This window comes from Phyllosticta citriasiana (genome assembly GCF_038021145.1).
Source record: "Phyllosticta citriasiana strain CBS 120426 chromosome Unknown IWZ02scaffold_12, whole genome shotgun sequence".
Taxonomy (NCBI): domain Eukaryota; kingdom Fungi; phylum Ascomycota; class Dothideomycetes; order Botryosphaeriales; family Phyllostictaceae; genus Phyllosticta; species Phyllosticta citriasiana.
This window is the reverse complement of record NW_027117289.1, coordinates 355176-381072: the sequence shown is the minus strand read 5'-3', so window position 1 is coordinate 381072 and position 25897 is coordinate 355176. Positions and strand designations below refer to the sequence as shown.

The 25897-nt window shown below is 54.4% G+C and overlaps 10 protein-coding genes across 10 annotated transcripts; 6 read left to right on the top strand and 4 right to left on the bottom strand.

Annotated features, from left to right (window-relative positions):
- Positions 1 to 68: 68 nt before the first annotated feature.
- Positions 69 to 1372, bottom strand: IWZ02DRAFT_459073 (CENP-Q, a CENPA-CAD centromere complex subunit-domain-containing protein). The gene has a single exon (XM_066768060.1). The coding sequence runs from the start codon at positions 1209 to 1211 to the stop codon at positions 189 to 191; it is 1023 nt and encodes a 340-aa protein (XP_066619961.1). The 5' UTR covers positions 1212 to 1372; the 3' UTR covers positions 69 to 188.
- Positions 1364 to 8135, top strand: IWZ02DRAFT_459069 (uncharacterized protein). The gene is made up of 7 exons (XM_066768059.1): positions 1364 to 1695; positions 1753 to 1781; positions 1838 to 1886; positions 1943 to 2195; positions 2249 to 2396; positions 2444 to 3550; positions 3602 to 8135. Exons 1-7 carry the CDS (start codon positions 1420 to 1422, stop codon positions 8001 to 8003), a joined length of 6264 nt encoding a protein of 2087 aa, XP_066619960.1. The 5' UTR covers positions 1364 to 1419; the 3' UTR covers positions 8004 to 8135.
- A 1737-nt stretch (positions 8136 to 9872) lies between these two features.
- Positions 9873 to 11115, bottom strand: IWZ02DRAFT_382717 (chaperonin 10-like protein; the record flags this gene model as incomplete). Its single annotated transcript, XM_066765239.1, has 4 exons — positions 9873 to 10401; positions 10451 to 10870; positions 10925 to 10992; positions 11041 to 11115. 4 exons carry the CDS (start codon positions 11113 to 11115, stop codon positions 9873 to 9875), a joined length of 1092 nt encoding a protein of 363 aa, XP_066619959.1.
- Positions 11116 to 11655: 540 nt separating this feature from the next.
- IWZ02DRAFT_459063 (sorbitol dehydrogenase) lies at positions 11656 to 14336 on the top strand. The gene is made up of 5 exons (XM_066768058.1): positions 11656 to 12291; positions 12375 to 12408; positions 12859 to 13107; positions 13173 to 13259; positions 13313 to 14336. Exons 1-5 carry the CDS (start codon positions 12154 to 12156, stop codon positions 13945 to 13947), a joined length of 1143 nt encoding a protein of 380 aa, XP_066619958.1. The 5' UTR covers positions 11656 to 12153; the 3' UTR covers positions 13948 to 14336.
- A 407-nt stretch (positions 14337 to 14743) lies between these two features.
- On the top strand, positions 14744 to 16459 carry IWZ02DRAFT_507006 (uncharacterized protein; the record flags this gene model as incomplete). Its single annotated transcript, XM_066770410.1, has 2 exons — positions 14744 to 15219; positions 15272 to 16459. The coding sequence occupies 2 exons, from the start codon at positions 14744 to 14746 to the stop codon at positions 15993 to 15995; spliced, it is 1200 nt and encodes a 399-aa protein (XP_066619957.1). The 3' UTR covers positions 15996 to 16459.
- Positions 16460 to 17536, bottom strand: IWZ02DRAFT_56748 (uncharacterized protein). Its single transcript, XM_066770903.1, has one exon. It carries the CDS (start codon positions 17325 to 17327, stop codon positions 16608 to 16610), a length of 720 nt encoding a protein of 239 aa, XP_066619956.1. The 5' UTR covers positions 17328 to 17536; the 3' UTR covers positions 16460 to 16607.
- A 1128-nt stretch (positions 17537 to 18664) lies between these two features.
- IWZ02DRAFT_459060 (uncharacterized protein) lies at positions 18665 to 20182 on the top strand. Its single transcript, XM_066768057.1, has 2 exons — positions 18665 to 19382; positions 19440 to 20182. Exons 1-2 carry the CDS (start codon positions 18901 to 18903, stop codon positions 19867 to 19869), a joined length of 912 nt encoding a protein of 303 aa, XP_066619955.1. The 5' UTR covers positions 18665 to 18900; the 3' UTR covers positions 19870 to 20182.
- A 242-nt stretch (positions 20183 to 20424) lies between these two features.
- Positions 20425 to 21384, bottom strand: IWZ02DRAFT_506986 (kinetochore component CENP-S-domain-containing protein; the record flags this gene model as incomplete). Its single annotated transcript, XM_066770409.1, has 3 exons — positions 21114 to 21384; positions 20667 to 21062; positions 20425 to 20433 (listed from the first exon to the last, which is right to left on the bottom strand). Exons 1-3 carry the CDS (start codon positions 21156 to 21158, stop codon positions 20425 to 20427), a joined length of 450 nt encoding a protein of 149 aa, XP_066619954.1. The 5' UTR covers positions 21159 to 21384.
- Positions 21385 to 21462: 78 nt separating this feature from the next.
- IWZ02DRAFT_56708 (protein trafficking Pga2) lies at positions 21463 to 22494 on the top strand. The gene is made up of 2 exons (XM_066770902.1): positions 21463 to 21707; positions 21764 to 22494. The coding sequence occupies exons 1-2, from the start codon at positions 21594 to 21596 to the stop codon at positions 22157 to 22159; spliced, it is 510 nt and encodes a 169-aa protein (XP_066619953.1). The 5' UTR covers positions 21463 to 21593; the 3' UTR covers positions 22160 to 22494.
- Positions 22495 to 22922: 428 nt separating this feature from the next.
- IWZ02DRAFT_382824 (uncharacterized protein) lies at positions 22923 to 24761 on the top strand (the record flags this gene model as incomplete). Its single annotated transcript, XM_066765243.1, has 2 exons — positions 22923 to 23726; positions 24642 to 24761. The coding sequence occupies 2 exons, from the start codon at positions 22923 to 22925 to the stop codon at positions 24759 to 24761; spliced, it is 924 nt and encodes a 307-aa protein (XP_066619952.1).
- Between the last annotated feature and the right edge of the window lie 1136 nt (positions 24762 to 25897).

Here is a 25897-nt window from a genome sequence, read left to right as displayed (position 1 = left end):
TTGCGCCGGCGCTTGGCGCCTCCAGTCTCCTTTGACCTGATTCTCCGACGGCATGCTAGACATGTGCCCGTGGTACTGTAGGGCTGTCGCTCGTACCTTGCGCCCGCCTCTCACAAGAAACCAAGAAGCACTCAGCCTCGGGAGTCAATAATATTCATTGGCATTCCGTGTTACAATAATCCAGGGTATCACACGCTTCCTCTCAAAAAGTCATGATTCGTCAGTGCTCCGTCCAGTGCCGCATAAGCCTCTCCCATTGCTCCCTCAAGACCCTCGACTTGCGCCGTGTTCGTCTTCAACGACAAAAGGTGGCCACGGAGCTGACCGAGCAAAGGTTGCAAGTCCTCGTCATGTCCCCAATCCGTCTGTTCTTGCTGCTCCAACGCTCTGGGCGCAACCAAGTGAAGGTGCTCCGGCCCATCGCTTACAGCCCCGTGCGGCTCTTTCAACAGCGGGTGCATCTTGATTGTCCGTCTCTGGAAACTGTCCTCTTTTCGACCGTCTTCTTCAAGCCTTGCGAGAAGTTGACGGTCTTCATGCAGTCGGTCCCGCTCTTCTTCCACAGCTGCTTCCAGAAGCTCGACCGCATGTGTTGCTGGCGTCAAGTCGTTTTCCAATGTCCTATTGTGTTCCATCACCTTGTCCAAATCAAAATGTGATTCTCTCGTACGGGGAGGAAATGGCACGCGAGGCAGCTTCTTTTCGAGATTGCGCAAGACTGAGGCGAGGTTGATTTCGGCTTCTGTTCGACGTTTGTTGTCGTGGCGGTCCAGCATCACAACACGCTTTGCGGTGACGAGTAGGTTGCGGGCTGCCTGTTGGGCTGGGATTGAAGCGGCTTTCCACTTGGATGCGATTGTAGATTTTGGTATGTTTCGAGTCTGTGCTTTGAGGTGGGGAAACTTGATGCGCGGCTTTGGTAGTCTTCTGGCCGACGTGCTCTCCTCCGCCGAATGCTTCTTGACATGATCCCTGCTCACCGAACGCTGTTTTTTTGTCTGCCGTCGTACCGGACTTGTGCCCGATTCATCTTGGAGTTCATCTTCAACAGGGTCCGGCGCGGGCTGTCTTGGACGCTTCTTCCCGAGAGCGTTGTTTGGCGCTGTTTTGGTGGCGACCGGAGGATTGGATTTCGCAGACAATGGGGGACGACCGCGTGCACGCTTGCCAATGGTGCTAAGTTTGGGCGCGCGACCTTTTTGCACTGGCATGGCGGTGCAATGAGTGGAGAATCGCGATGATGATGTTGAAAGGATGGAACAGATGATGGAATGGGCACCGGCTGGGAAGGACGGGAAACGCGTCGGGCAATCACGTGGCGGCGCAGATTGCTAGGTGCCGCTCGACAACCATGCGACAATTTGTGCCTCCGAACAACACCCTTATCTTCATGTTGACTCCCGTCGATACAACAATGACATGAGGATGCTCTTTGCCCGTGCTTTTGCAGCTCGGCATTTTCAACACCTCAGGATCAAGGCCGCCGCGTGCTATAACAACAGAATTTCCACGAGCCGTTGGCTGGCTTCTTCGAATCCAACCATCACGATGTTGGAGGTCAACAACGTTCGCAAGTCTCTCGACCAAGGAATTGGCAGAGATGTGGAAGGACCTGACGACCCGTTGCCGTTTCGGCTACGTTCGTATCAGACTGAAATGGTGGAGGAGAGCTTGAAGCAGAACATAATCGTCACCGTGCGCATTTCTTGTGATTTCGGCATTCGCCTTCAATGCTGCTGACTTTTGTTTTAGATGGATACTGGAAGTGGAAAGACACACATGTATTTTCTCACAATAGACTCTCTTCATTCGACCACTCGCTCATCATTCACACCAGCGCCATTGCTCGAACCGAGGCCGAACTACAGAATTGCGATCCCGACAAGGTTTGCCTATTTCTACATCACGTGATGATTGGGCAAAGCGCTGACAAGATGAGCAGATCGTGTGGTTCTTGGCTCCAACAGTCCCCCTCTGCGATCAGCAAGCACAAATGTTTGAAAAATATTTGCCTGCATACCAACTTCGTTTTCTCAGTGGCAAAGACAATGTGGACGCCTGGAGCAACCAACGCATTTGGGATGCAATCTTGAAGGACACCCGCATCGTTGTATCTACTCCACAAGTACTGCTCGATGCCCTGAGCCATGGCTTTGTCAAGATGAACAAGATAGCCCTCCTCATATTCGACGAAGGTTCCTTGAATTCCAATTCTTTGACACCCTTGTGCAACGACTGACTTTGATAGCCCATATGTGCAGAGGAAAACATCCAGCTTCTCAGATAATGCAGGATTTCTATCACGTTGATTCTTTGCACGAGGAGCAGACCTCCCTTCCTCACATTCTCGGCCTGACTGCAACCCCCGTGGTAAATGCAAGCGGAAATGATCTAGGGTAGCACTCAAGTTCTCATTGGCCATTTTGGCGCTAACGCTGGTCAGTGTCATTGAAAAAAGCCTCAACGCATTGGCGATGGCCCCAAAAATGCACCGCACAGAGCTCATTCAGTACACGCACAAACCTGAACTCGTCAAGCTCATGTACGAAACCTCATCTTCAGGAGCTTCGGACGAACCACCCATACTCGTGGCCCTAAGAAAGGCATACCAGGAGTATGACATCGAAAAAGATCCCTACATTCTTTCTCTCCGCCAAAGATCTCTAGAGGAGACCAGCGCCCAAGAAAGGATTTTCCACGAGTTAAACGAGCTGTTGCAAAACCGAAAGACCTACGTTCATGAACAACTGAGGAAGCTTTATGTCCACGCTCTGATGATCTTCAACGAGCTGGGAGAGACTGCAACAGATTTCTACTTAAGAAGTGTCATCAAAAAATTCGGTGATCACGCATCGACCATGCGCATGATGTTTGCGGATTGGCTAGATGAAGAGGGGGAAGTTTTGAAAAGCATCCTTTCTCAGCTCAATGATTGTCCACGCAGCGAGACTGAAAAGATTTCACCAAAAATGGAAACCTTGATCAAGTTCGTTGTATCCGAAGCTCTGGCTCGACCCGATATAACTTGCATAATTTTTGCCGAACAAAGAGCGACCGTGGCCTCGATGCAATTCCTTCTAGCGACTCACACTCAGACGAAAGAGCTCTTCAGCATCGGGACTTTTGTCGGAATGTCATCGCTGAGAGGCAAGCGCAAGTCAAACATAGCTCTCTGCGACCTGGCCAGCATCAAAGAGCAAGGGGAGACTTTGGAAGATTTCAAGACTGGCAAGAAAAATCTCATCATTGCGACAAGCGTACTGGAAGAAGGAATTGACGTTTCAACATGCAACACGGTAATTTGCTATGACCCTCCGCGGAACATGAAGTCATTCATTCAACGCCGAGGACGCGCTCGGAAGCAGGACTCCAAATATGTCCTCATGCTCCCTCCCGATTCGTCGTTAGTTGAGAGACCCGAAAAGTGGACTCAACTAGAGCAGTCAATGCAAGTTGTCTACCAAAATCACTGCCGCGAGATCCAGCAAGCGGAGGCTCAAGAGGAACAACATGAAGAAGGTCATCTTCTATATCGAGTTAGAAGCACAGGGTGGGTCGGTCATACTAGTTCCAGAGGAAACATCAACTGACGCCAAAACAGTGCAAGACTTACTCTCGACAACTGTATACCACGTCTTTACAACTTTTGTGGTCTCTTGGGACTCAACACCAAATACGACTTCAGGCCCGAATTCTCCTTCAAACAGGATGATTCGGGCCTTGTTGTTGCCTCAGTAGACTTGCCCGCTGCCGTTGAGGCCAAGCTGCGCCATCACACAAGTGAGCGCGCCTGGAAAACTGAGCGATTTGCGCGCAAGGACGCGGCATTCCAAGCTTATAAGGCTCTTCATCAATCCGGACTTCTGAACGACAACCTTCGTCCTCTAAACAAGTATTCGGATCACGACCCGTTCAAGGATGCCGATGAGAGCCAGTTTAGCAGGACACCATCTCTCCTACAAATTCCTGAGAGGGTCAGACCATGGGTGCAAGTTGCCGCTGACTACATCCAGAATCCGGGAACGAGGAAGTGGTCCCGCCTCAAAATTTCCCTGGCGTTGGGAGAAGAAACGTTTCAGATAGTCTTGTCATTCCCAGCACCTGCAATAGCGCCCCCTGAGCTCAAGATTTATTGGTCTACAGGCGAACTTCATGCATTGAGATTTGAGGTTCTCGAACCTCGAACTTATCAAGTTGATGAGGTTGAAGCTTTACAAGCTTCCACCCATGCTTTTTTTTCTTCGGCTGGCATTTTTGTCGAAAACGCTAATGAGTCAGTGATTCTTTGCGAGCGATTGGAAGACGGAAAGGGCCAAAGTTTTACCTCCGCAGTGCTTCCCGCCCAAGATTTTTACCAAGCCCTAAGGAACAAAGAAAACCCACCAAAGATTGGATTGGTCACAAATCGCTGCGAGAACAACGGTCAACATTATCTCTTCAAAGGGTTCTCTCATGAAAAACCCGAATCCAACGGACAGTCTGAGGTTTTGAATATCAAGCTGACCTCTTATCCCATGCCTAAAGGCCATGTGCTTCGGAAGAGCAACCATGAAGCGAAGGCTGCCAAACGCAAGGTCCTTTCCCTAGCAGCGAGCAATTTCTTGATCAGCAGCATTCCACTTGGATACTCGATCTTGGCGCGATGTCTACCTCCGGTCGTCCATCAATTGGAGCTCCTCATGGTTTCTGATCAGCTATGCAAGACTACCCTTGCAGAGGTCGGGTATAAGGATTCCAATCTCGTGCTTCGCGCTATCAGTGCCGGTAGCTCGACAGATACCGACTACGAAAGGCTTGAAAATCTGGGAGATGCTGTACTAAAGTTCATCACCTGCTTGAACATTGTAGCTGAGCACCCAAACTGGCCGGAATATTTTCTCACGAGACGCAAAGATCTTATTGTATCAAACGCTGTTCTCACCAAGGCTTCCTTGAACGTCGGACTGGACAAATTTCTGGTGAAAGACGCTTACAATGAATTGAAGAGCTGGCGAGTGCAATCTGCCACCACCCTTGTCAATTCACCCAGTGGATTAACACGAGGGACGTCTTCAAAAATCCTTGCCGACCTGATCGAGTCTCTTATTGCTGCAGCATACGTGGAGGGCGGAATTCCCAAGGCTTTGCGCAGCGTTAAGACTCTGCTTCCATTTTATCCTTGGAAATCACTGGATCAATGTCGTTCAGTCCTAGTCTCCCACGCCGAATCGAACGCCGAATCGAACTCCAAGCCCATCCATCTTGAGCAACTTGAAGAACTTCTGGGCTACAAGTTCAGCAACCCCCTGCTCCTTCTCGAAGCCATGACCCATGGCAGTCGCACCAGCTTCTACGGAGTCCCAACCAGTACCTATCAACAGCTTGAATTTTTGGGTGACTCGATACTTGACATGATCATCACTCGCCGCATATACGCATTCGGAAATGACCTGAGCCCCAGGGCGATGCACGAAGTCAAGACCACCGTGGTCAGCGAGGGGATGCTCAACTTCCTGGCTTTTGAACTTGTGCAATATCGGACTTTGCCTCGTGTCAGGGTCGATGAGCAGAGTGGCAAGGCGACAGTAGAGGAACAAGGCGAGTACAAGCGCACCGCACTGTGGCAGTGGATCCGACACTCTTCGCCTACATTGCTTGAAGCATTCAGAGAAACCGAGGCCAATCACGAAAAAATACGCAACACTGTCTTGGAGGCGCTCGACCACGACACAAGATTTCCCTGGAAATACTTTGAACCATCGGCAGAGAAGACCAAAGTCCCTTCTGACGTCATGGAGGCCATCATTGGCGCCATCTTCATCGACTCGACTCGAAAATCAGCCTCTTCGCTTACGGGTGTTGAAGACGCAGACGCAAACGCAAACGCAGATGTCGACGACCCCAGCCCATTGGACGGCCAAGCCGCTGGCTTGTCTGCGTGCGAAGACTTCATCGAAAGAACCGGCCTTTTCAGAATCCTTGACCGGCTCCTGCGCGACGGGGTCAACTGCCTGAACCGATACGCCAGTCTGCTAGAATCGGTCCCATCGCAAAACCGCTCCATGTTCAAGCGTCATCCATTTTATAACAAGGAAACGGGCGATTGGAGCTGCAGGATTTTGTTCGGAGATCGCGTGTTGGTTGAAAAAGATGCAGTCAAAGCCCGGGCAAAAGATATTGCGATACGAGAGGCGGCAGGTGTAGGACAAGAGATTGTGGAGAGAGAAACCGCAAAAGGCGTCAAAATTCAGCAACTGGGGAGAAAAGCAACCAGTCAGGATCTTACCGCCCCGACAATAGATTTCCAGGAAAGACTACCAAGTCCGCCACCCTCTTCTTCATGTGCAACTCCGCCAAGCTCTCCGACTTTGCATGGGACGCCAACTCCGACCGCACGAAGGACACAGCGAAAGCTAGAGCGAAAGCGAGAGCGAGAGGCGCAAGAAAAACGCAAAAGGCAATCCCAGGAAAGCGGCAGCAGCGCGTACACGAGCGCTCACGAGGAGATGGACGAGCCCGTTTCTTCCAGCGACGGCATCAGCGACGAGATCGAAGGAGAACCGGCCGAGCTTGCCGACAGCAACGACGATCAAGTCTTCTACCCCGCTGACGAAGGTGTGGATGACTTGGATCGAGTCGAGCTTGCTGAAGAAGATGATGTGAATGATATGGACCTTGATGTCCGCGCTCAAGAAACACTTGAGGATCACGCTTATGAGCGGGGCGAGAAGCTGGGAGATGAAAAGATGGAAGGTGAAGAGATAGAAGGTGAAGAGATAGAAGGTGAAGAGATAGAAGGTGAAGAGATGGAAGGGGATGAGATGGAGGGCGTAGAGATGGAGGGAGTAGAAGTTGTGGGAGAAGAGAAAGAGGGCGAGGAGATGGAAGGCGAAGAAGCGAAGAGCGATGTCATGGAGAGCGAGGCCATGGAGGTCGAAGAATTGGAAAATGAAGCCACGGAGAGTGAAGAAAATCAGAGTGAAGCCATGGACAGCGAAGCCATGGAGAGTGAAGAAGTGGAGAGCGAGGGTGGAGAGAGTGAAGGATCCGGTGACTTTGACGACATTCTCGGCGCCTTCGAAGAGTTCACAGACGAAGAGAATTTCGAATCGTCGGCAAGTGAAAAGGTGTCTACTGCAGACCAAGAAGCCGGAAAGCAACCGCCAGCGCTTCTAAAGATACTTGAGGGTGCGGAAATGGAGGCAAGACGAGCCGGAGAACTCTTTGCCCTGTACATGAAGGAGAGAGAGAAAAGGGGGAGGAGCCGGTCGCGCCGCTTGAGCAATGCCAGAAAACATGCAGCAAAACTTTCGGCAAAGAAGGTCCAAGCGACGAAGGCCGAAACGAAGGCGGCAAAACCAATAAAGCTCAAAAGGACTGCAGCAGAGCTGGAGATGCTAAGGAAGGCAGCGCTGGAAAGGAGGCGGATGGCAAAACTGAAGACGCTATTGAAGAAGAAAACCCCCACAGAGGCAGAACTGACAGAGTTGTTGGCATACAGAGTGTCGATGAGACGAGGAAATGGGATCACTGCAGCCCCTACAACGCCAACAATGATGGTGGAGGAAGAGCGGAATTTGTGGAATCTCGAACAGGGCACCATATTCCGCGTGCGAGGCGTCAAGGGTCATTTCACGAAACTCACGGACGACATTGACTCGTGCCTGTACGTGCCGCCGTCGCCGTCACAGTCACGGCCACCGTCATCACCCTCACGAAAACCTTCTGCTAGCAAGGACAAGAGATCCAAGGGTCAAAAGCGTTCGACCACACATGCTGTACGTGGAAGGTCACAACCTTCTCCTGACAAGGACGAAAGCTCCAAGGGTCAAAAGCACTCGATTGTAGGTGCTGCACGTGGAAGGTCACAACCTTCTCCTGGTAAGGACGAGAGCTCCGGTAAGGGTCAAAGGCACTCGATTGTAGGTGCTGCACACGAAAAGTCACGGCAACTTTCTCCTGGCAAGGACGAGAGCTCTAGTAAGGGTCAGATGCGTTGGACAATAGGTGGAAAGCGTCGATGATCTCGAGGTACATCCAGATTACACAGACCTCACTAGTGAAGATTGGGCAGAGCTGCCATTCATGTAGCCTCCTCCTTTGAACTATCATCAGAACATTCACAGACTCTAAACCTAATGAACCTTTCCATTGCATCACAGCGCCCGGGGCCCGCAGTCCCGCAAAGCTAATGAACAACACATGAAACAGAAAATGTAAATCATCGAAGTCATGTCTTCAAGGCTGGGCCATGACGAATCCAAGACTCAACGACACGATTCGACACCAAAGCAGAAAAGAAACCCCATTGATTCGGGCACTTCGGGCAATGTCGTAATGAAGGTGCCAGATCGAGTTCGAGCTGCGGCTGTCAAACCCCGAAAGCCCCCTGCCATCATCCACTCCACCCAATCCTCGCTCAAACCGTGCTCAAACACGACAACGACCTAACCATCGAGATCAGACAAAGCGAAGCAGCACATGCGATGGCTGAAAGAGCACGCACGCACGCCAGTCGCCATTCGCCAAGCAGCCAACCAATGAAGCCCGCCACTTCCATCCAACCCGTCAGTCACTCAGTCACTTCTGTCACTCAAAAAACATCGAGGCAAGCAACACCTGCACTGCACCGCCATCGCCACGACCAACGCCAACATTTCGCTTCCTCTCACCCGCCCGTCCGGCTCCTAAACATAAAAGAAAAAAAAAAAAAAAAAAAAAAAGGAACAAAGTGTATAGTCATGTCAACCAACGGCCTACAGCCGACGGAGCCATTTTCCCCCCCACTCGCACCCACGCACCCACGCACCCCAAGCATCACCCGTCGATCCCGTCCATCGCAAGAAGCGCCGCTCGCCCCATTCGCTCGCGTTTATCGCGACGCCGGATGCGAGCCAGTCAGCTCACTCGCCTCGCTCGCTCACTCGCTCGGGAAAGCGGGAAGGTGGGCCAAAGCGGTTAGACTTCTCGGCTTCCTTCCTTCCTTCCTTCCTTCTCCTCTATCTATAAGGTGAGTAAGGTTGGCTGCAGGAGGAGAAGTACATAGGCTTTTGGTTTTGGATTTGGGTTGGCGGCAGCGGCGTTGGCGGCGGCCAGGGAGGGGCCCTCGAGTTGCCAGATGCGGAAACGCGCGGGTCGGGTTGCCCGTTTGGGGGAGGGGGCATGCGATGATGCCGAGGGTTTGACGATGGCTGTATGGCTGACGCCAATCAAGCCGAGCGTTGGCTGCGCCAGCTAAGTGTGGTAGGTAGGTGAGTTGAGATAAGTAAGGTACCTAGGTAGCTGACTGGTGCACTGGGTGGGAGGGTGGGCTGGGTTAGACTGGGCTTCTGCATGCGGTAGCGAAAAATAAGATCGGTATGTACGATATGATAGGTAGGGGAAAGACTGATCTGGCCAGGAAGGATCGCGAATGGCAAAAGTGAAGGGTCTTGCGAATGCGAAGGCTCGGTGCGGTCGCTTTTGCTTCACGAAAGGCTTGTGCATTCTGGGTTGCTTACCAGGGGGCCGGGGGGACAGAGCAAAGAAGGAAGGTATGGCAATGGCAGGTAATTGACGGCTTTTGCTTGTGAATTCGTTCTCTACATCGTCTACTCGTAGCCTCTCAGTGGGTGTCGAAGGACTCGGTACCTTATTAGGTCGACCGGTAGGAGCGAACGGCAGCTACTCCAGACGCAACCATGGTCGTGGACGAATGCTCCCCAGCTGCACTGCCAGAAGGTACCATTCCATTCTTTTGACCCACTGTGGTTTCATCGTCATCGCCATCATCATCATCATCATCATCATCATCTTCGTCAACATCCGTACCCATCGCTCACGAATTCATAGCAACACCCGACCCATCCCGTCCTCGATCAGCCGGCGCGCAAGCACCCACCTTGTGGCACCGTCTAAGCGCGCTTGCCAAACATTTTGTCGTACCCAACGAGGGTGAAGCGGTAACGCACGCGGTCGTTCTTGTAGACGCGCTCGACGGCCTCCTTGCAGCCTTCCTCGGAGATATCAATCGTCTCGACCCAGCTCTTGATATTCTGCTTGGAAGCCAGCTCAAACATGTCAATCATCTCGGGACGGTTGCCAATGTGCGAGGCGCCCATGTAGCAGCCGTTAGGAGAAAAGACCTGGGCCTGGATCTGCGGCAGCGGGTTGTCCGGGTATCCGACCATATGGAACGTGCCGTTGACCTTGAGCGTCGAAAAGTAGTCGGGCAGGTGGAATCGATCCGTCGCGTCGGCCGTGTTGATGATGAAGTCGAAGAAAAATTTGTACGGCTCCTGCCAGTCCTTGTCCTTGGTGCAGATGAAGCCCTTGGCCCCCAATGCGATCGCGTCGTCCTTCTTGTTGGGACTGTGCGAGATGGCGTAGACCTCTGCGCCGAGTGCCTTGGCAAAGAGAATTCCAAAGTGACCAAGACCACCGCTGTAGGAGGTTTAGTTTTAAACTATGATGGCCAAACTGGATCGCTTACATTCCAACGATGCCAATCGTCTTGCCTGGGCCAGCGCCTAAACGCACCAGAGGGCTGTAGACAGTCAGGCCAGCGCAAAGCATGGGCGCCGCAAGGCTGTCCTCAATATTCTCCGGAATCTTGAAGGTGAAGTATTCGTGAGCGCGGATATGACTAGAGTATCCTCCTTGGCTAATAGTGCCGTCAGGGTACGGTGCTCCGTAGGTGTCGATGGCCTTGGGACAGTAGTTCTCCTGGTCCGCTTTGCAGTTTCCGCAGGTGAGGTCGGCTGAAATTTGGGCTCCCACACCAACACGGTCCCCGACCTTGATTGTGGTGACATCCTTGCCCACCTTGACGACCTTGCCAACGATTTCATGGCCAACGCACAGTGGAAGCGGGATATCAGATCCCCATCCGCCGCTGATGGTATGCACGTCGCTGGAGGTACTTGTTAGTTTGTTGTTTGCCAATTCCAATTATGCTGCCACACACCTAGCACAAACGCCACATGCGTCAATGGCAACGTCGACGTCGCGGTCCTCAAAGGGCTTTAATTTGACCTGGAGGCTGTCAGGAAGAGTGGGGGGCAAGCAATGCGGGGAGAGTACATCTTGCTTGGTAAACTTGGACCAGTTCTTGATGTCAGTGACACAGAAGCCAGTGGTAGTTTCGGGGTAAGGCATGGTGATTGGTTGCTTGTAGAAGAGCGGCTGTGAGTTGAGAACGCAGTTGGATTGTTGACGGGTGAAACAGCAGGTGGAAAGGCGGGGGAGGGGTTTAAAAGAGGTTTCTGGGCAGTGGTCTCATCCTTGCTGGCGCGTCTGCCCAAAGCTCCTAGGCCGTCTGTCATGGCTATCTGCGTCAATGGCTACACGGCGCATCATCGACTGTCGCCCCGGGTGTGGTGCTGGCCGTGCCGACACCAGACGCAGCCATCACAATGGTGGATCCACACAACAACCATGATTCCGACGGCTCATTGACACGGGATTCGCCTTTGTCGAGTTTTTATCGCGCGCCAAGTCACAGAGGTGGTGGAGCTGACTGTCGCGTCTCCCCAAGGTCGAGAGCTGGGCTGCGGCTGTCGTCATTGATTTTACCACCAATCATGGGGTGCAACGCCGGCGGGCGGATCCTTTCTCTTCGCAGGCTAGCGGATGTCCTGTCGGGCGAATCTGGAACAGAGCGGATCGAGAAAAGCAGATGATGGAGTTGTGAGATGGCAATTTCCAGCGGGACTCGGATGCAGTGGATGACGCGAGGGATCGAGAGACGTAGCGGAGACGGAGACGGAGACGGAGACGGGAACAGAAGTGAGAGCACAGAGCATCGCTTCACCTTCCTTCCAGCTCGCCCAACCCCGAACCCCGCCCTCCATCACGACTCTCAGCTCTTAACAAGTAACGCCAAACCCTCCGCCTCCCGGATCGTGATCAGGGGACCCAAGAAACGGGCTCCAACTTCCCCAGACTGGCATGCCGACGAATCCTTTGTTGACTTGCGGGGGATCGCCCTCACGCCAACCAAACGCCCTGCTTGCGGCCACTTGACTCTTGCTCCGCACACGATGCTCTGGCCTGGACCCCTTCGACAAGCTTAAAAGCCTTCGACTTCCCGTTTCGCCGTCATGTTAGTTGAAATATCATCGTCGTCGTCCTGGCTCCCAAGAAGCAAAAAAATAATCACCATCAAAGCGCGCATCGAGCGATACCAAGACAGCAATGGCTCCACTGGAACTGGCCAGCGGCATCAATGGCTCTTCCAAGCCATCCCTGATGAAGGCCGTGCGCTTCCATGGCAAGGGTGACCTCAGGCTCGAGGATATCCCAGAGCCGCACGTTGGACCATCTCAAATCAAGGTACGCCATTGCAACCATTTGCGCATCTGCCCTCGAGACCCTACACGAGAAAAACATCCTTCAAATGCTAACATTCTCACCAGCTCAAACCCGCCTGGGTCGGAATTTGCGGAACAGGTAGTAGAAGCCCCGCTTCATCTCCCAAGCCTCGTCTTTTCCAAACCCAGTTCTTCACCATCCCCCACTTTGTCCGCATGACTTCGACACGCTTCCTTTTTTGTCTGCCTTCAAATCGGAACACCAAGATTCCAAGTCAGCCCTCCAAAGCCAATTACTCGTCGCTCATCAGCAGACTTGGTCAAAATTCCGGCTAGCGCTACACCCTATCGTCGTCTCCCGCAACTCATCTACCATGCTTGTTCGCGTTACTGCGCGCCCAGCCAATCATCTTTCCACCCACCAACACACTCAGCCGTAAGCGCGTGATGGCCTGGTGTACGTGTCGTGCAGCTGGGCTGCATGAACCGCCGTGGTGGACAGCTGCACCGCCACTGCTCCCCACACGCTCTCGCAGGCCCCCAAACCTCCGCTCCAATCAAAGAAACTTCCAGTGCTGATGGATGGTAGACCTCCACGAGTATCTTGGTGGGCCTAATCTGTGCCCCACAACGCCGCATCCGATCACGCGGGAAAAGGTCCCGGTCACCTTTGGCCACGAGCTGAGCGGCGTCATTGAGGAGGTTGGCGACGGGGTAGATGACCTGAGGCCAGGGGACCGCGTCTGCGTGCAGCCCATAATCTACGATGGAACTTGTGGGGCATGCGAGGCAGGATTGGTCAACTGCTGTTATAACAATGGATTCATTGGGCTGAGCGGTGAGTGAACGTCTTGTCTCAGCCCTACGCCTGCTGTCTGATATACTGACACAAAAGCCACGCAGGCTGGGGCGGCGGTTTCTCCGAGCACATGGTCATCCCGCGCGATGCCGTGTATAAGCTCCCAGATAATGTATCGCTTGAAGTTGGCGGTATGCTCCATTTTACTGTAACCTGAACGGATATGGCAACTAACGACCCGTAGCCTTGATTGAACCACTAGCTGTGGGCTGGCACGCCGTCAAAATCGCCGCGTTGCCTCCACCACCAACAGCTATCACGGCGCTCATCCTCGGCGGCGGACCTATTGGCCTCAGCATGATCCAGTCACTGCGCGCCCATTCCCCAAATCACACCATCATCGTATCCGAACCGTCCCCAAAACGTGCCGAGCTCGCCGCCTCCTTTGGCGCGACACACGTGCTCTCGCCGCTCACATCCAACATCCCCGCGACAGTGCGCAAGCTCTCGCCTGGTGGATGGGGCGCGCACGTGGCCTTTGACTGCGCTGGCGTGCAGGCAGGCCTCGACGACGCCGTGGAGAGCGTGCGGGCCGAAGGCAAAATCGTCAACGTCGCCATTTGGGAAAAGCCGCCGCGCGTTGACGCAAACGCCTTGTGCTTCAAGGAACGCACCTACATGGGCGTCGCCACGTACCGCAAGGGCGATTTTGCTGCCGTTATTGACGCCGTTAGCCAGGGCTTGATAACTCCCGAAGCCATGATTTCGAAGCGCGTCGACGGACTTGATGGCGTCCTTGAGGGCGGCTTCAAGAGTTTGATTGCTGACAGAGACCGCCTTGTCAAGGTCTTAATTCGCGCGAATGATGTTGGCGAGTAGCGCTGGTTGGAAGCAAACTCACAAACGCGGAGGATGTGCGTTTCCTGAGATACGGCTTTGCGATTGAATTGATGCGCGTCGGCGTAGAGGATGGGGGATTACTTGAACCTGTGGCGTTTGTGGTAAATGATCAATGGGGGAGCGAAAATGGAGGAAGATACGAGGCCCATTTGGCTGATTGCCTGCCTGGGCGAAGGTACTGCTCCTACCAGGCGTTGGTGAACGACGGGCTCGATGCTTTACGACCGGACGAATGTTTCTTTGCGACTCCATTGCTTTTTTTCTGGGAGGATCGATTTCTAGGACCTCAGGATGTAATGTACATGGGCTCGTTTCAATAATTGTCCTGCTGGACTATTTACTGCCAAATTTGATTTATTTTGAGCTTGCAGGATCCCGAAGTTGACGTGGTATCAACCCTGTAGGATGTTTTTGCTCGACTTAAATCTTTTGTCGTCATCATGTCTCGTTGTTGTATCTCAGCGTTGTGTTTGGTGGTTGGCTCGTGTTCTAACCAACACTGATGGATGTGTCGTAAACGAAGTCCGTTTACCTTGTGAAAATGAGTCTCTGTTCAATGAATTCACTTCAATTGAGCCCGCACAGACGTATTCACATTAACACGTGGTTGTCCTGGCAGGAGGGTGATCGATAAAACGTCGCGTCTTCCTAATGTGGCAGCAGCGTCGACACCCACACGCCATCTTCTGACTCCCACTCTCTTTTCCCACAACACCACTCTCGGCGCACTATCCAATCTCATACTCCTTCTCTTCTTACACGAACGCCATCTCTCATGGAGCCAAAACAGAACAAGAAACCCACCTCTGCGGAAATCTCCGCCTCTAGAATCGAAGCATTTTTCAACGTCGCCGATAGACCCACGAGGGAGCAATGCGACAAGCATGCCCTCGCCATCACGGGCCAAATTCACTGCGAGGCGGCTCCTGCGCAGGGCTGCCAGAGCTACACCTTGATCTGCTACGGCAAACCTCGCAACATGGCCGCCGTCGTTGTGGATCAGGCAAAGTCCAGTGTTGTGCAGTTTCGTCTCGCCGAATCTCAACTCGACATGGAAAACATGGCGACTGCGCGGATCATTCATGGAGACATCGTTCCCGAGACTCGGCTCGCTGATCCACTTGGAAACCTGCTGGTCTACATTTCGGAGAGGAAGCCTGGACTCACCCCGAGGCAATTGGCCCCGACAACTCCGAATATGAACAAGGCTAAACAAACCTTGATGGAGAACTTCATGCAGGAACTTGCGTTGTGTGTACCTCGGTATCATTGTACCCTTATGACATTAGCTGACTGCGAGCAGATACTTCAAGTCCTGCTGGGTGGCCAAAATCGATCGCAAACACAAGCTCGAACGCGACACGCGCGTGGTCCAGACTTGGGACAGGATGCAGCTTATCAGAGAATGCGAGACAGGTCTGTTTGTCGGCAAGCACATCAACCTGGTGGAAGAAAACATGGCCTACGTCCACGATCCCATGCACGGCCAGACGCTCATGCACGGCGACCTCAACCTGACCAACTTCCTCGTCAACCCCACGACGTTCAAGATCAGCGGCCTTGTCGACTGGGCCTCTGCGCGGTACGAGCAATTCGGCTACGAACTCTACATTGTGCAGATGGCCACGGGCTACAACGTTGCGCTCGAGGATGGCGGCTTCAAGTTCTACAACAACCACAAGCATCTGAAGCGCGTCTTTTGGGACACCTTCTTCAGGCTCCTCAACATCGGGTCGATCGCTGAAGCACGCCTCTTCATGGAGCAGCTTCGCCCGGCCTGGCGCCTGGGCCTTATACTCCGCGAAGCCTTCGTCCACTCGGCCGATGGCCAAATCACAGACGAGGTCGTCCTTCCCTTACCCGAGAACGGCGTGCAGCTTTTTCAATTGCAGGCCATGTTGAACGACGAGGAAGACTTCTTCGAGCTGCTGTACAACGAGGATTACCAGCGGGAGCAGGAGAAGGAGGAGCATAAGCTGTTGAAGCAGCTGCAAGAAGAGGGTGCCGAGACGACGGACGCTCTTTAATTGGATCCTCCTCATTCTTTTCCCAAATTTTGCTCATCGGATGAGCCTTTGCATTTGGCATTTCAAAATCGCTCGTAGATGAGCTTTGCATTGGTCGTGGCGGAATGCTCTCCCTGCTGGAGCAAAGTGACTGACCAGATAGCCTCGTCACCCCTTGTTTTCCTCTTTGCCCTCGGCCCACGGTTTGCCGCCCCCGGTCTTGCTCTTTACATATCAGAGTGGAAGTGGAAATGGATCTCTGGCTCTTGCTTTCTTTCCTTTTGCGTGGTGTGGCGTAGCTTGGATGAGACTGATATCCAAAAGGCTTTGGGTACATAGGCGAGGCGTGCGGATGCTGGTTGCGGACTGGACATCATCTGTCGCTGGACTCGTGGGTTTGCGGCTAGGCTCTTTCTTTTTTTTACCTTCTGTTTTTTTTTTCCAGCTTGCACAACTTCCTTATGATACCATCTCTTACTGTTTTTTCTCGTCATTTGCATCAACTCTCGGGTCTTCTTTTTCTGAGAGCACTAACACTCTGGGCTATTTCTCTCACTCTCTCCTTGCTCCTGTAGTTCTCCTATTGTCTTGCACTGCTCCCTCCCGTCTGTTCTTCGACTCTCGCCTGCCCATTCACATGGTCCTACACAAACGCAGCCCGCCATCTCCCTCTCCCATCACCACCACCACGACCACTGCGGCAGCCGGGCGGCCGTCAAGCGTCATGTGTCGAGCAGCGACGCTGACGGGACAAATGAACCGTCCGCAGCTAAAAACGTACAATACAGCGTGGCACGCAGATAGCGAGCAATCGAGCGAGTGAGCGGCGTCGACAACGCGCTTCTCCTGCGATGTATCGCAGCGTGGCGGAGCGGAGCGCGAGACGAGAGACGAGCGATTGCCTTGAGCTGTCCCATTGCTTTTCCTCTGCTGCGCTGAGAGAAGAAAAGTGAGAGGCGGTGGCGAGAAAGGGAGAGGAGAGGAGAAGAGAGGGAAGTAGAGTGTAGAGGAACTGCCTGTGGTTGAGACAGAAGTGGAGTGAGCAGGTCGCTGATGCCAGAGGAAAGGAGATTGCGGGAGACTGCTGCGGTTGACGAGTGAAGAAGAAGGATATGTGACTAAAGAAGCGAGGATTTGGAGATGTGTGGCAGTGACGAGAGTGATAGTACGTTGAAGAGGGGGTGGAGATAGTGGGTGTGTGTGAGAGGGAGCGGACCGGGAATTAGAGATAAAAAGAAATTGACAGAAGGCGGATGAGATTGATCTGGCCAGACCAGAGCAAGCCCTGTTTATGGTCGTCTTGAAGTACATTCTTTTTCCCTTTGTGTGTAGGCCCTGGCCAGATAGTTGCATAAGAGCACACAAAGAGTCCGTCCTTCAATACCCGCATCGCATCGCTCCGCATGGTTTGGTGTTTTCCTCCTCTCTTCACTGGTTTCAATCAAGCCAGTATCAAGTATTGCGCAAGCACAGTGCGTGGTGGAAGAAATGACACACCCTGGTTCCAGCTGTGTGGGGAACGACTGCCGCATGGACTTTATTGTGGTAGTGAACCAATGCTCTATAGATTCAGCTGTGGGAGTGAATGTGTGACTTCTTGCCAGATAAAGCAACACCACGAGATCGCGTTTTGTTTTGCACCTCTTATGTTATTTTCTGGCATACTTTGTTTCTGGAGAAGGTTGTTTCACTGAATCACCAAGTTTGGTTTTTTCTCGCTGAAATCTCTGTGCCCCTGATATGAGTCAAAGAGTATTGCGACATCTGTGAATGCCCCTGAGGTGGACCAAAGAGTACCGCGACATGTCTTGTGCAGTTTTGACAGATGACTTTCGGCTTGAGGCAATCTGCACAAGGCGGCGCTGTGGAGCAACCCTCCCACGAATCTCAGTACGTGCGTTTTGGCAGAATTGGATGGCGATGCGCGGTGGACACTTGGTGATCATGTCCGGGTAGGCCAGTTTCTAGGCATCAAGGCTTGAATAGCGTCTCTTGTCCCTCGGATCGCCGCCAACGCACATCACGTCCAATCGCGTCGATTCGGCGCCAAGAGGACAAGGGAACCGTTTGATGTCGCAGACGTCAAATCCCCGTGACAATGCACGTGAGACGAAAGTGATGTCACTGGCTTGAGGTCCTCGAGGCATCGGACAGTATGGAGCGCGTTCGCTCAGAAATCGGTCTTTGTGCTGCTGCAGGCGCCCCATTCCTCCCTGACGGACAATGAGTCTTTTTGACAGCGGGTGGCTGGCTAGAGGCAGCCAGCGCAAGGGCGCGCGACCAATGTCTGCAGCTACGTGGTAGCTTGTCTGGCTAGCCTGAAGACCAACATGTGTCCTCTTCTATGCTGTCATTGTGCGCAGAGATGGCTAGCTAGCCGCTGTCGAGAGCGGGAGCTGGGCAAGATTGGGGATGTGGAAGTTCTCTTTTTCAACGAGTCCGGCGCATTGGCTACGGCAAGGTCAGAGACAAGCTAGGCAGGTCGCCAAGTCGGCTGAGACGGTAAGATGGCGACGAATGGAGGCTGGGGGGTCGCACAAAAGGCAGCAGGATAGTACGGACGTACAGCGGCGGCAAAAGGCGACGGACGTTGGAGTTGGTTGGCGTGCGAAAGAGGCTGAAGGGCCAGAAATTGGATCGACAGGGTGTGTGGGTGGACATGGAGCTGCTTCTCCACAGCACCGCCATCCCCCCCAGCGCCCGCGGCCAATGGCTCTCCCGCAGCCACAGCGCGTGACGTATGGGGGGAAGTGGACGGTGCGTCATTTGTATAAAACATTGGATCCAATCTCCCGACTTCACCCTCTTCCCTGTCGCACCGGCCTTGACTTGCAATTTGTCCACCTGCCCTCAATCACCCCGACATCGTCGACATCGACAACCAAACCACCCACCTCTCACAGCCTGATCACACCTCACCACCGTCATGGGCTTCTTTGGCCGTCTCCTGGGTACCATCCCGTACTTCCTCTGCTTCGCCTGCGCCGCCATCATCCTCGGCTTCTACAGCTACTTCCTTGCCGTCCTGTCCGACCGAAACTCTCCCATCCCGTCATGGGAAAAGGCCGTTGAAGGCATTTCTGGCGTCGCCGTCGTCTACACCATCGTGGCCATTGTTCTCACCCCATGTCTCGGCGGCGTCCGCTTCTTTGCCTTCCTCGGCATGATTCTCGACATTGCCTTTGCTGCTGCCTTCATCGCCGTTGCCGTCCTCACCCGGGATGGATTGAGCTCCTGTGATGGCAGAAATATCGACACGCCCATTGGCAGCGGAGACTCCAACGCTGGCAACGGATTCGGTGCTGGCGGATTCGGCACTGGCGACGGCGAGCAGGCGACGTACAAGACGACCTTTGGAACTGCCTGTCGATTCAACAAAGCCTGTTGCGCAGTCGCCATCATTGCAGTGTGAGCTTCTTTGTCAAGCGCCCCAGTTGGACCCAGTCAACTGACCCACCACCCTAGCTTCCTTTTCCTCTTGGCTGCCCTGTGCCAATTCTTCTTTGCACGTGTTCAGCAAAAGGAGAAGCGTTATGGCCCCTCGCCTGCCAACAACTACACTTCTGGCAGCGGCCGGAATCCCTTGGGATTCTTCCGCCGCAAGCGCGCCAAGACGGTTGACAACGGCGACTCGACTCTTGGAGATTTTGGTGCTGGCGTTCCCGCATCTACCGTTTCGGGCGCCGAAGCCGTTGGAACAAGGCCTAGCGGTGAGACGGCCTACACGGGCTCAACAGTCGCCCCGAATAACGGCGGAACGACAAAGTACGAGCCGTACAGGCCATCCGCTCCAGCCCAGCCCATCATCACTGGACCCTACTACACCCAGCAGACTCCTCCGCCCATGTCCAACCCATACGGCTACGACAAGACGGCTGCCCACCACAATTTTTGAGTTCTGCCTGCATGCCGCGGAGTACCGGAGTGCATCGGCTCGAAATGTCTTTTTTTCATTTCATCATCATGATCACCTCTGCTGGCATGCGATCATTGCGTTTTTCGTTTCTCACGGACGGTGTTTCGACGGTGTTTCGGTGCTTTTCTGGTTTCATAAATGCTACGTAGGATACCACATTTGCGCACGACAGCGTCTGCGAATGATTAGGATGACGGCAGGGATGGGAATGCCCGGACGCGGGGCATGCAAGGAATCAGCTAATAACTACAAAAAGCAAGCAAGACCAATGAATAAATATGAAGCTCACACCAGTAGCTATCCATTTTCCATTGAGCAAGACAGGCGCAGTCAAAGCGTCCATCCTCTCCAGGACCTGCGGATGAACAAACTTTGGCCGGTCCGAATTGGCACCCACGATCTCTTGGTACCCCACCCGGAGCGACAGTAGCAGGCAGCAATCAATCTGTACGTTCAGCTGCCATTGTGCGCACCAAGCCAAACCTTAGGCAGACCCCAAGCCGATCATGCAAACGTTTTGGACGCCAAGTTAGTCTAGGGCGCCTATTGAACGCCGTCTCAAAGAGCACCAGCCACACGACTCCGCACCGCTCCCAAAAACCACGGAAAGTGACCATGACATCCATATCGTGACAGAAGGACGGCTCGCTCGTTCACCCCGCACCTCTACCCCTGCCTCTCCCCCTGCCCCTGCCCGCAGCTGCAGCAGTCCCGCGCCGGCGCCCCCGTCCGCGCCCCCTCGCGGCACCCCCTCCTCTCCTCCTCGCAGCACCCACACCAATATCCTCGTCCACATCCTCGCCATCACTTCCGCGGCCGGCGGCACCGACGCCCCTCCTCCCCGCCCCGGCTACCGGCGGCGCATCAACGCCCCGCTCAGCCCGCCACTGCTCGACAAAGCCGCGGAGCAGCGCCTCGAGCCCCTCGTTGCGCCGCGCCAGCAGCAGCACGTCGGCGGTGCTGATCTGCCGCCGGCCGGCGTGCGCCGCGAAGGCTTCTAGGTCGCGCGCTGTGCTGGCGATGTGTGTGTAGACGAGCTCCGTCAGGGCGGCGATGAATTGTGGTGTCGCGTTCGAGACGGCGGAGGAGGAGGAGGAGGATGATGATGATGATGAGAGGAGCGATGAGTCGATGTATTGGCCGAGGTGGTACCATAGGGTGGATTTGAGCCGCTGTTGGGTGTCAGTCTTTGTTTTGTGTGAGTGTGTGGGGAACTAGCGTACCTCTTCGCGCAGTGCGTCGTCCTCTTGGTTGTCGCGAGATGCCATGGCGCGGTGACGATGGTTGTGGTTTGATTGCAGTGATGGAGCGGTTGTGCTTGGTGCTGGGATGGTGGTTGGTTACCGGCGGGTCTCTGGCGGTCGGTCGTGCGCTTCCTCAACCAAGCGGTAAAATTCAGTGGGTGGCTTCTGAAGTGTGGTGTATGGTTCGAGGTGCTGTTGGGTAAACGAAATCTGGGGGACGCGACGAGGACGCGTCGGCCGGGGATTAATGATGAGCGCAGGGATGCTGGGGGTCAGACTGGGCGAGGGCTTCCGTTGGCGTCGCGCGAGGCGTCGTTCGCGTTGGCCAGGTCACTACCTTAACTCAACACACCGTCTTCTTTACTTTCCATCTACACACACCCACAGAGCACTCGTAATTCGCAGCGCTGGTGTTCAGATTGAATTGCTGTTGACATTGAATCGACCTCGACGACAGCCATGGCCGACGTACCACCGCGCTCAACACAGACCAGCACCGCCGGCTCGACGCCGGACATGATGACATTGCTCTCCACCTGGGGCAATAACTTTACAACCCAGACACACAAGACTGTGCGTGTCGCCTTGCTTCTTCGCTCATGACATGAAAACGTCTGACACGCGTCCAGTTTAGCAACCTACGCGCTCAGGACTACATCCGGCTAATCATCATCATCGGCGCGTACGCGCTGTTGCGGCCATACCTGATGAAGCTCGGAGCCCACATGCAAATGAAGCAGCACCAGGAAGCGTCGCAAGCAAGCGTCGACGGCGACCAAGACGGACGCGGCACGACGGCCGCCGATCTACGCGGCGGCCATACGAGGAATGAACCAGAGAAGAAGATTGCGATTCCGGGCGTGGATAGCGACAGCGAAGAGGAGGAAAAGGATGACTGGGGCCGCACGGCGCGCCTGCGGCAGAGAAAGATGATTCGCGACCTGCTCGTAAAGCAAGAGGAACGGCTCAAGGCTCAAAGAGACGCCGACAGCGACAAAGACATTGAAGAGTTTCTAGTGGATTGAAGTCGAATGCCGTGGCGGGGCGTCAGCTCCGCAGTCGGGCTGGGTGGCGTTGGTCCTCGTACGTTCAGGGTCTGCCGGATGGATTCTTGCAAGAGCAAAAAGAGAGAAGCAAGCAGTCAGGTCATGGAATGTGGTTCTTTCGTTAGTGTGGCCGGCGATGGGCGCCGACGCCATGTTCACGCTGCAATAGCGCGGGATCATCCGCTCCATGCTATTTGTGAACCGTTCTCTTTTGACCTCTTGCGATCTTGGAGGTGGCTAGAGCAGGGGTGAATGGTCATTCCTTACTTTCAAGGGATGAAGAATGTGTCTTGGGACCACACGAATCACCTGAAGTTCAGCAGCACCCGTCCCACAGCCACCTTGAGAGATGCAACACTCCCGCCGGCTGACCAACAGACCAGTCAAGACCGTGTCAAAAATGTGCGAGCTGGCCAGAAGCAGTCCCGGTGGCTGTGTGGCTGAACATGTTCGACCTTTGCTCTAGCCAAGGCCGATTCGTCCTACTTCGCCGTGACGCGTCTGGTCAATTCCACTCTCGACGAGGCGAAGGGGGCTGAAGGATTTCTCCTTGCTGGCCTCTCTTAAGACTGCCATCTGGCTCTCGTTCCACTCCAGCTTCAAATCCCCATCACATTCATTCGTTCTTTGCGTCTGTCCTTCGCCCGTCATGAGTTTATCTAACCACCGTTCCATTCGCTCTCTTCTCGTCACGACGCTATGTAGCAGCGCGCTGCTACCCACGGTGCGCGCACATGTACAAATGACGAACCCTCTACCCTGGGACAGCCCCAAGTCTGCCAATGCCGGCCTCCGCGACTACGACATTACCTCACCTCTGGAGTCGAGCGGCTCGAATTTCCCCTGCCAGGGCATGACCTCGAAGCTGTCGGGTCTTACCGCGACTGCCAAGTATCAAGCCGGCCAAAACTACACCGTGAGCCTCGCCGGAAGTGCAGTTCACAATGGCGGTTCTTGCCAGCTGTCACTATCCTACGATCAAGGAAAGACGTGGAAGGTCATCAAGAGTATCATTGGCGGCTGTCCCACCATGGGCACGGCGACGTACGACTTTCAGGTGCCAGAGGCGGCGCCGGCTGGCAAGGCCATCTTTGCCTGGACGTGGATAAACCACACGGGAAACCGCGAGTTTTACATGAACTGCGCCGTGGTCAACATTCAAAACAGCGGCTCGGGCAACCTGTGTTCGCTGCCCAACCTGTTTGTCGCCAACTTGAACAGCATCAACAGTTGCGTGGTCCCTGAAGGGACTGACGCCGTCTACCCGAACCCTGGACCCGATGTCGAGTATGATGGTACCGAGACTGCCTCGTCGCCGGCCTTCAAGGGCAACTGCGAAATTCCGGACTCGACCTGCGGTGCGAGCGGATCTAGCTCAAACTCGCAAAAGCAGTCCGCGTCCAAGACCAACAGCAACAGCGGCATCGCCATGGCCGAGAATGCTGCTGCTGTGGCGGCAGAGTCGTCTTCGTCGTCATCTTCATCCTCGTCGAGTTCGGCCAGCTCGCCCTCGGCGTCCGCCGCCATCAACAACTTCATCAACTCTGTTTTGACCCCGTCTTCGAGCTCCTCTTCGACTTCCATTTCCACCACCATTTCGAGCACGAGCACCACGACCGTCTCCATTACTTCCGATTCTGAATCCGAGTCCGAGTCGTCAGCCATGATCAACAACTTCATCGAGAGCGTATTGACGTCTGGCTCTTCATCGTCCGCGGCCAATTTTGTTGAGGGCGTCTCGGCGGCCAGCACTCCTTCTTCCAGCAGCGCCGTTCTCACTCCTTCGAGCTCGAGCTGTCCCCCGCGTCCGACTATCACTTCAACCTATACGGCGCCAGCGCCGGCGTCTACCTGCGCCGCGCCCCTCGTCAGCTGCGATTGCGTGGCGCCGGCTACGTGCTCTCCTGTCAATGCCTGCACCACCACTTGCGTCGGTGGAGGCATGGGAATGAGCACTTTGAGCACTGTCGTGAGCAGCAGCAGCAGCAGTAAGTTCAATGGTGTCAGCCAACCCGTAGCATTCTAACACGACTTAGGTTCTCCTTCCCCCACGCCCACTAGCAGCGACTTCTCCGCCCCACCAGTCAACACCAATCTCGCCGAAACGACATCTTACGTCTCCACGCCCGCCAGCGACGACGCGTCCCCGACGGCCACAGCCACAGCAACCGGCTCGGCGCACCCTCCGTACGTGACATCGGACCCCAACGCCGCCGGCTCGCCCTACATCCCGTGCACACCGGGCGCCTTCCTATGCGGCAGCGAATCGGCCTTCTACACGTGCAACCAGCCGGCCTCGCTCTTCAACATCAGCACCGACAACGGCTGGGCCTGGGCCTGGAGCCGCCCCGTCGCGCCCGGCATGATGTGCCTGCCTTTCCTGTCGCCCGACGGCTCGCGCGACGACCGCTACGTGCGCGCGCGCCCGTTCGGCGACTGCTCCGACGACGGCGACGTTCAGTGCGTCGCCGAGAGCGATGGCGGCATGGGCTTTGCCGTCTGTGATCATGGTGGCTGGATCGATATGGGTGATGTTGCCGAGGACACGACGTGTAGGAATGGCGAAATTGTCGCGGCGTAGGGAAGCAGGCGCTTGGAGTAAGTAAGAAGAGAGATGGACGTGCATTGTGTGAGTGGTTGGAGAGGAGGAGAAGAGAGAGGTCGTCGTATCCTCCGTCACTATCCCTTCCTCTCACATCACTGTCCGTTGCCTTTGCTCACCTGTCGTTTCACCACTCGTTTTTCTCACCACGCGCGCACCGCACTCAACTAACCACCACCATCAATCCAACTGGGCCTTCTTGAGCCACTTGGCCTTTTTCACATCCACACCACTACCACATCTACAAAAGGAGGCAGACAGGCAGGCAGAGAGGCGGTAATGAGCCACGAATTTCCCTCAACCCCATAACCCAACCAACGAACACTTTTTTACTTTTCCACCATCTTTACACCACCTTTACAAACGCTCCTCGAACTATAGTAGCTAGGTATCTAAACGCGCGCCCGCCTTTTCTTTTCTTTTTTTCCAATTCGCGCAGCAGCATATCGCATTGCTTTCCCGCTCGTTTTTTCGTTTTAGTTATCCGCTTCGTCTTGTCAATCATTTGGGCCTCTTCCTCTTTATTGCACGCACGCACGGTACCTACTTAGGTCTCAGTCAGCTAGCTAGCTACCCAGGCGATTGATTCATCATCCACATGCATCATCATCATCATTATTCACATGCATTTGTCATTGACCTTGATTCATCCCGTCGTTGCTGAAGTGAATTATTCAGCACACACAAACACGCTAGCCAGACAACCAGACAGTCAAATAGCCACCTATCTTCCTTTGGCCCCATGGTTGAAGTGGTACAGCAACAACAGCAACAGCGCCACGATCCACTTACCCACCCACACATCTTACGGCCCGGTCCGGCATGGCATGGCACGGCACGCACGTACGCACGTTTGGATGGTTGGCATGGCGGCGGCGGGCAACCGGGGGCAAGCAGGCAGGCAGGCAGACAGGCAAGCAGGCGCTTGCACGTGCCTGGAATGCACCAAAGGATGCCCTCCTTGTGTGTGTGTGTGTGTGTGTGTGTGGCATGCATGCCGCCGCCGCCGCCTCAAATCACCCAAGTAGAAAAAGGGATGAAAGAGGGGGAAGAAAACCTGCTCACTTATGAATATGGATCGGTTGCTCCGCTGGCTTTTTTTAATTTCGCCCGAA

Coding starts and splice junctions, on each gene's coding strand:
- IWZ02DRAFT_459060 (XM_066768057.1), top strand. CDS start 18,901: ATGGGCTTCTTTGGCCGTCTCCTGGGTACCATCCCGTACTTCCTCTGC. Junction 19,383..19,439: donor GCAGTCGCCATCATTGCAGT/GTGAGCTTCTTT, acceptor CCACCACCCTAG/CTTCCTTTTCCTCTTGGCTG.
- IWZ02DRAFT_56708 (XM_066770902.1), top strand. CDS start 21,594: ATGGCCGACGTACCACCGCGCTCAACACAGACCAGCACCGCCGGCTCG. Junction 21,708..21,763: donor CAACCCAGACACACAAGACT/GTGCGTGTCGCC, acceptor ACACGCGTCCAG/TTTAGCAACCTACGCGCTCA.
- IWZ02DRAFT_459073 (XM_066768060.1), bottom strand. CDS start 1,211: ATGCCAGTGCAAAAAGGTCGCGCGCCCAAACTTAGCACCATTGGCAAG.
- IWZ02DRAFT_459063 (XM_066768058.1), top strand. CDS start 12,154: ATGGCTCCACTGGAACTGGCCAGCGGCATCAATGGCTCTTCCAAGCCA. Junction 12,292..12,374: donor TTGGACCATCTCAAATCAAG/GTACGCCATTGC, acceptor CATTCTCACCAG/CTCAAACCCGCCTGGGTCGG. Junction 13,260..13,312: donor TGTATCGCTTGAAGTTGGCG/GTATGCTCCATT, acceptor AACGACCCGTAG/CCTTGATTGAACCACTAGCT.
- IWZ02DRAFT_56748 (XM_066770903.1), bottom strand. CDS start 17,327: ATGCAACTATCTGGCCAGGGCCTACACACAAAGGGAAAAAGAATGTAC.
- IWZ02DRAFT_459069 (XM_066768059.1), top strand. CDS start 1,420: ATGAGGATGCTCTTTGCCCGTGCTTTTGCAGCTCGGCATTTTCAACAC. Junction 1,782..1,837: donor GGAAGTGGAAAGACACACAT/GTATTTTCTCAC, acceptor CATTCACACCAG/CGCCATTGCTCGAACCGAGG. Junction 1,887..1,942: donor AGAATTGCGATCCCGACAAG/GTTTGCCTATTT, acceptor CAAGATGAGCAG/ATCGTGTGGTTCTTGGCTCC.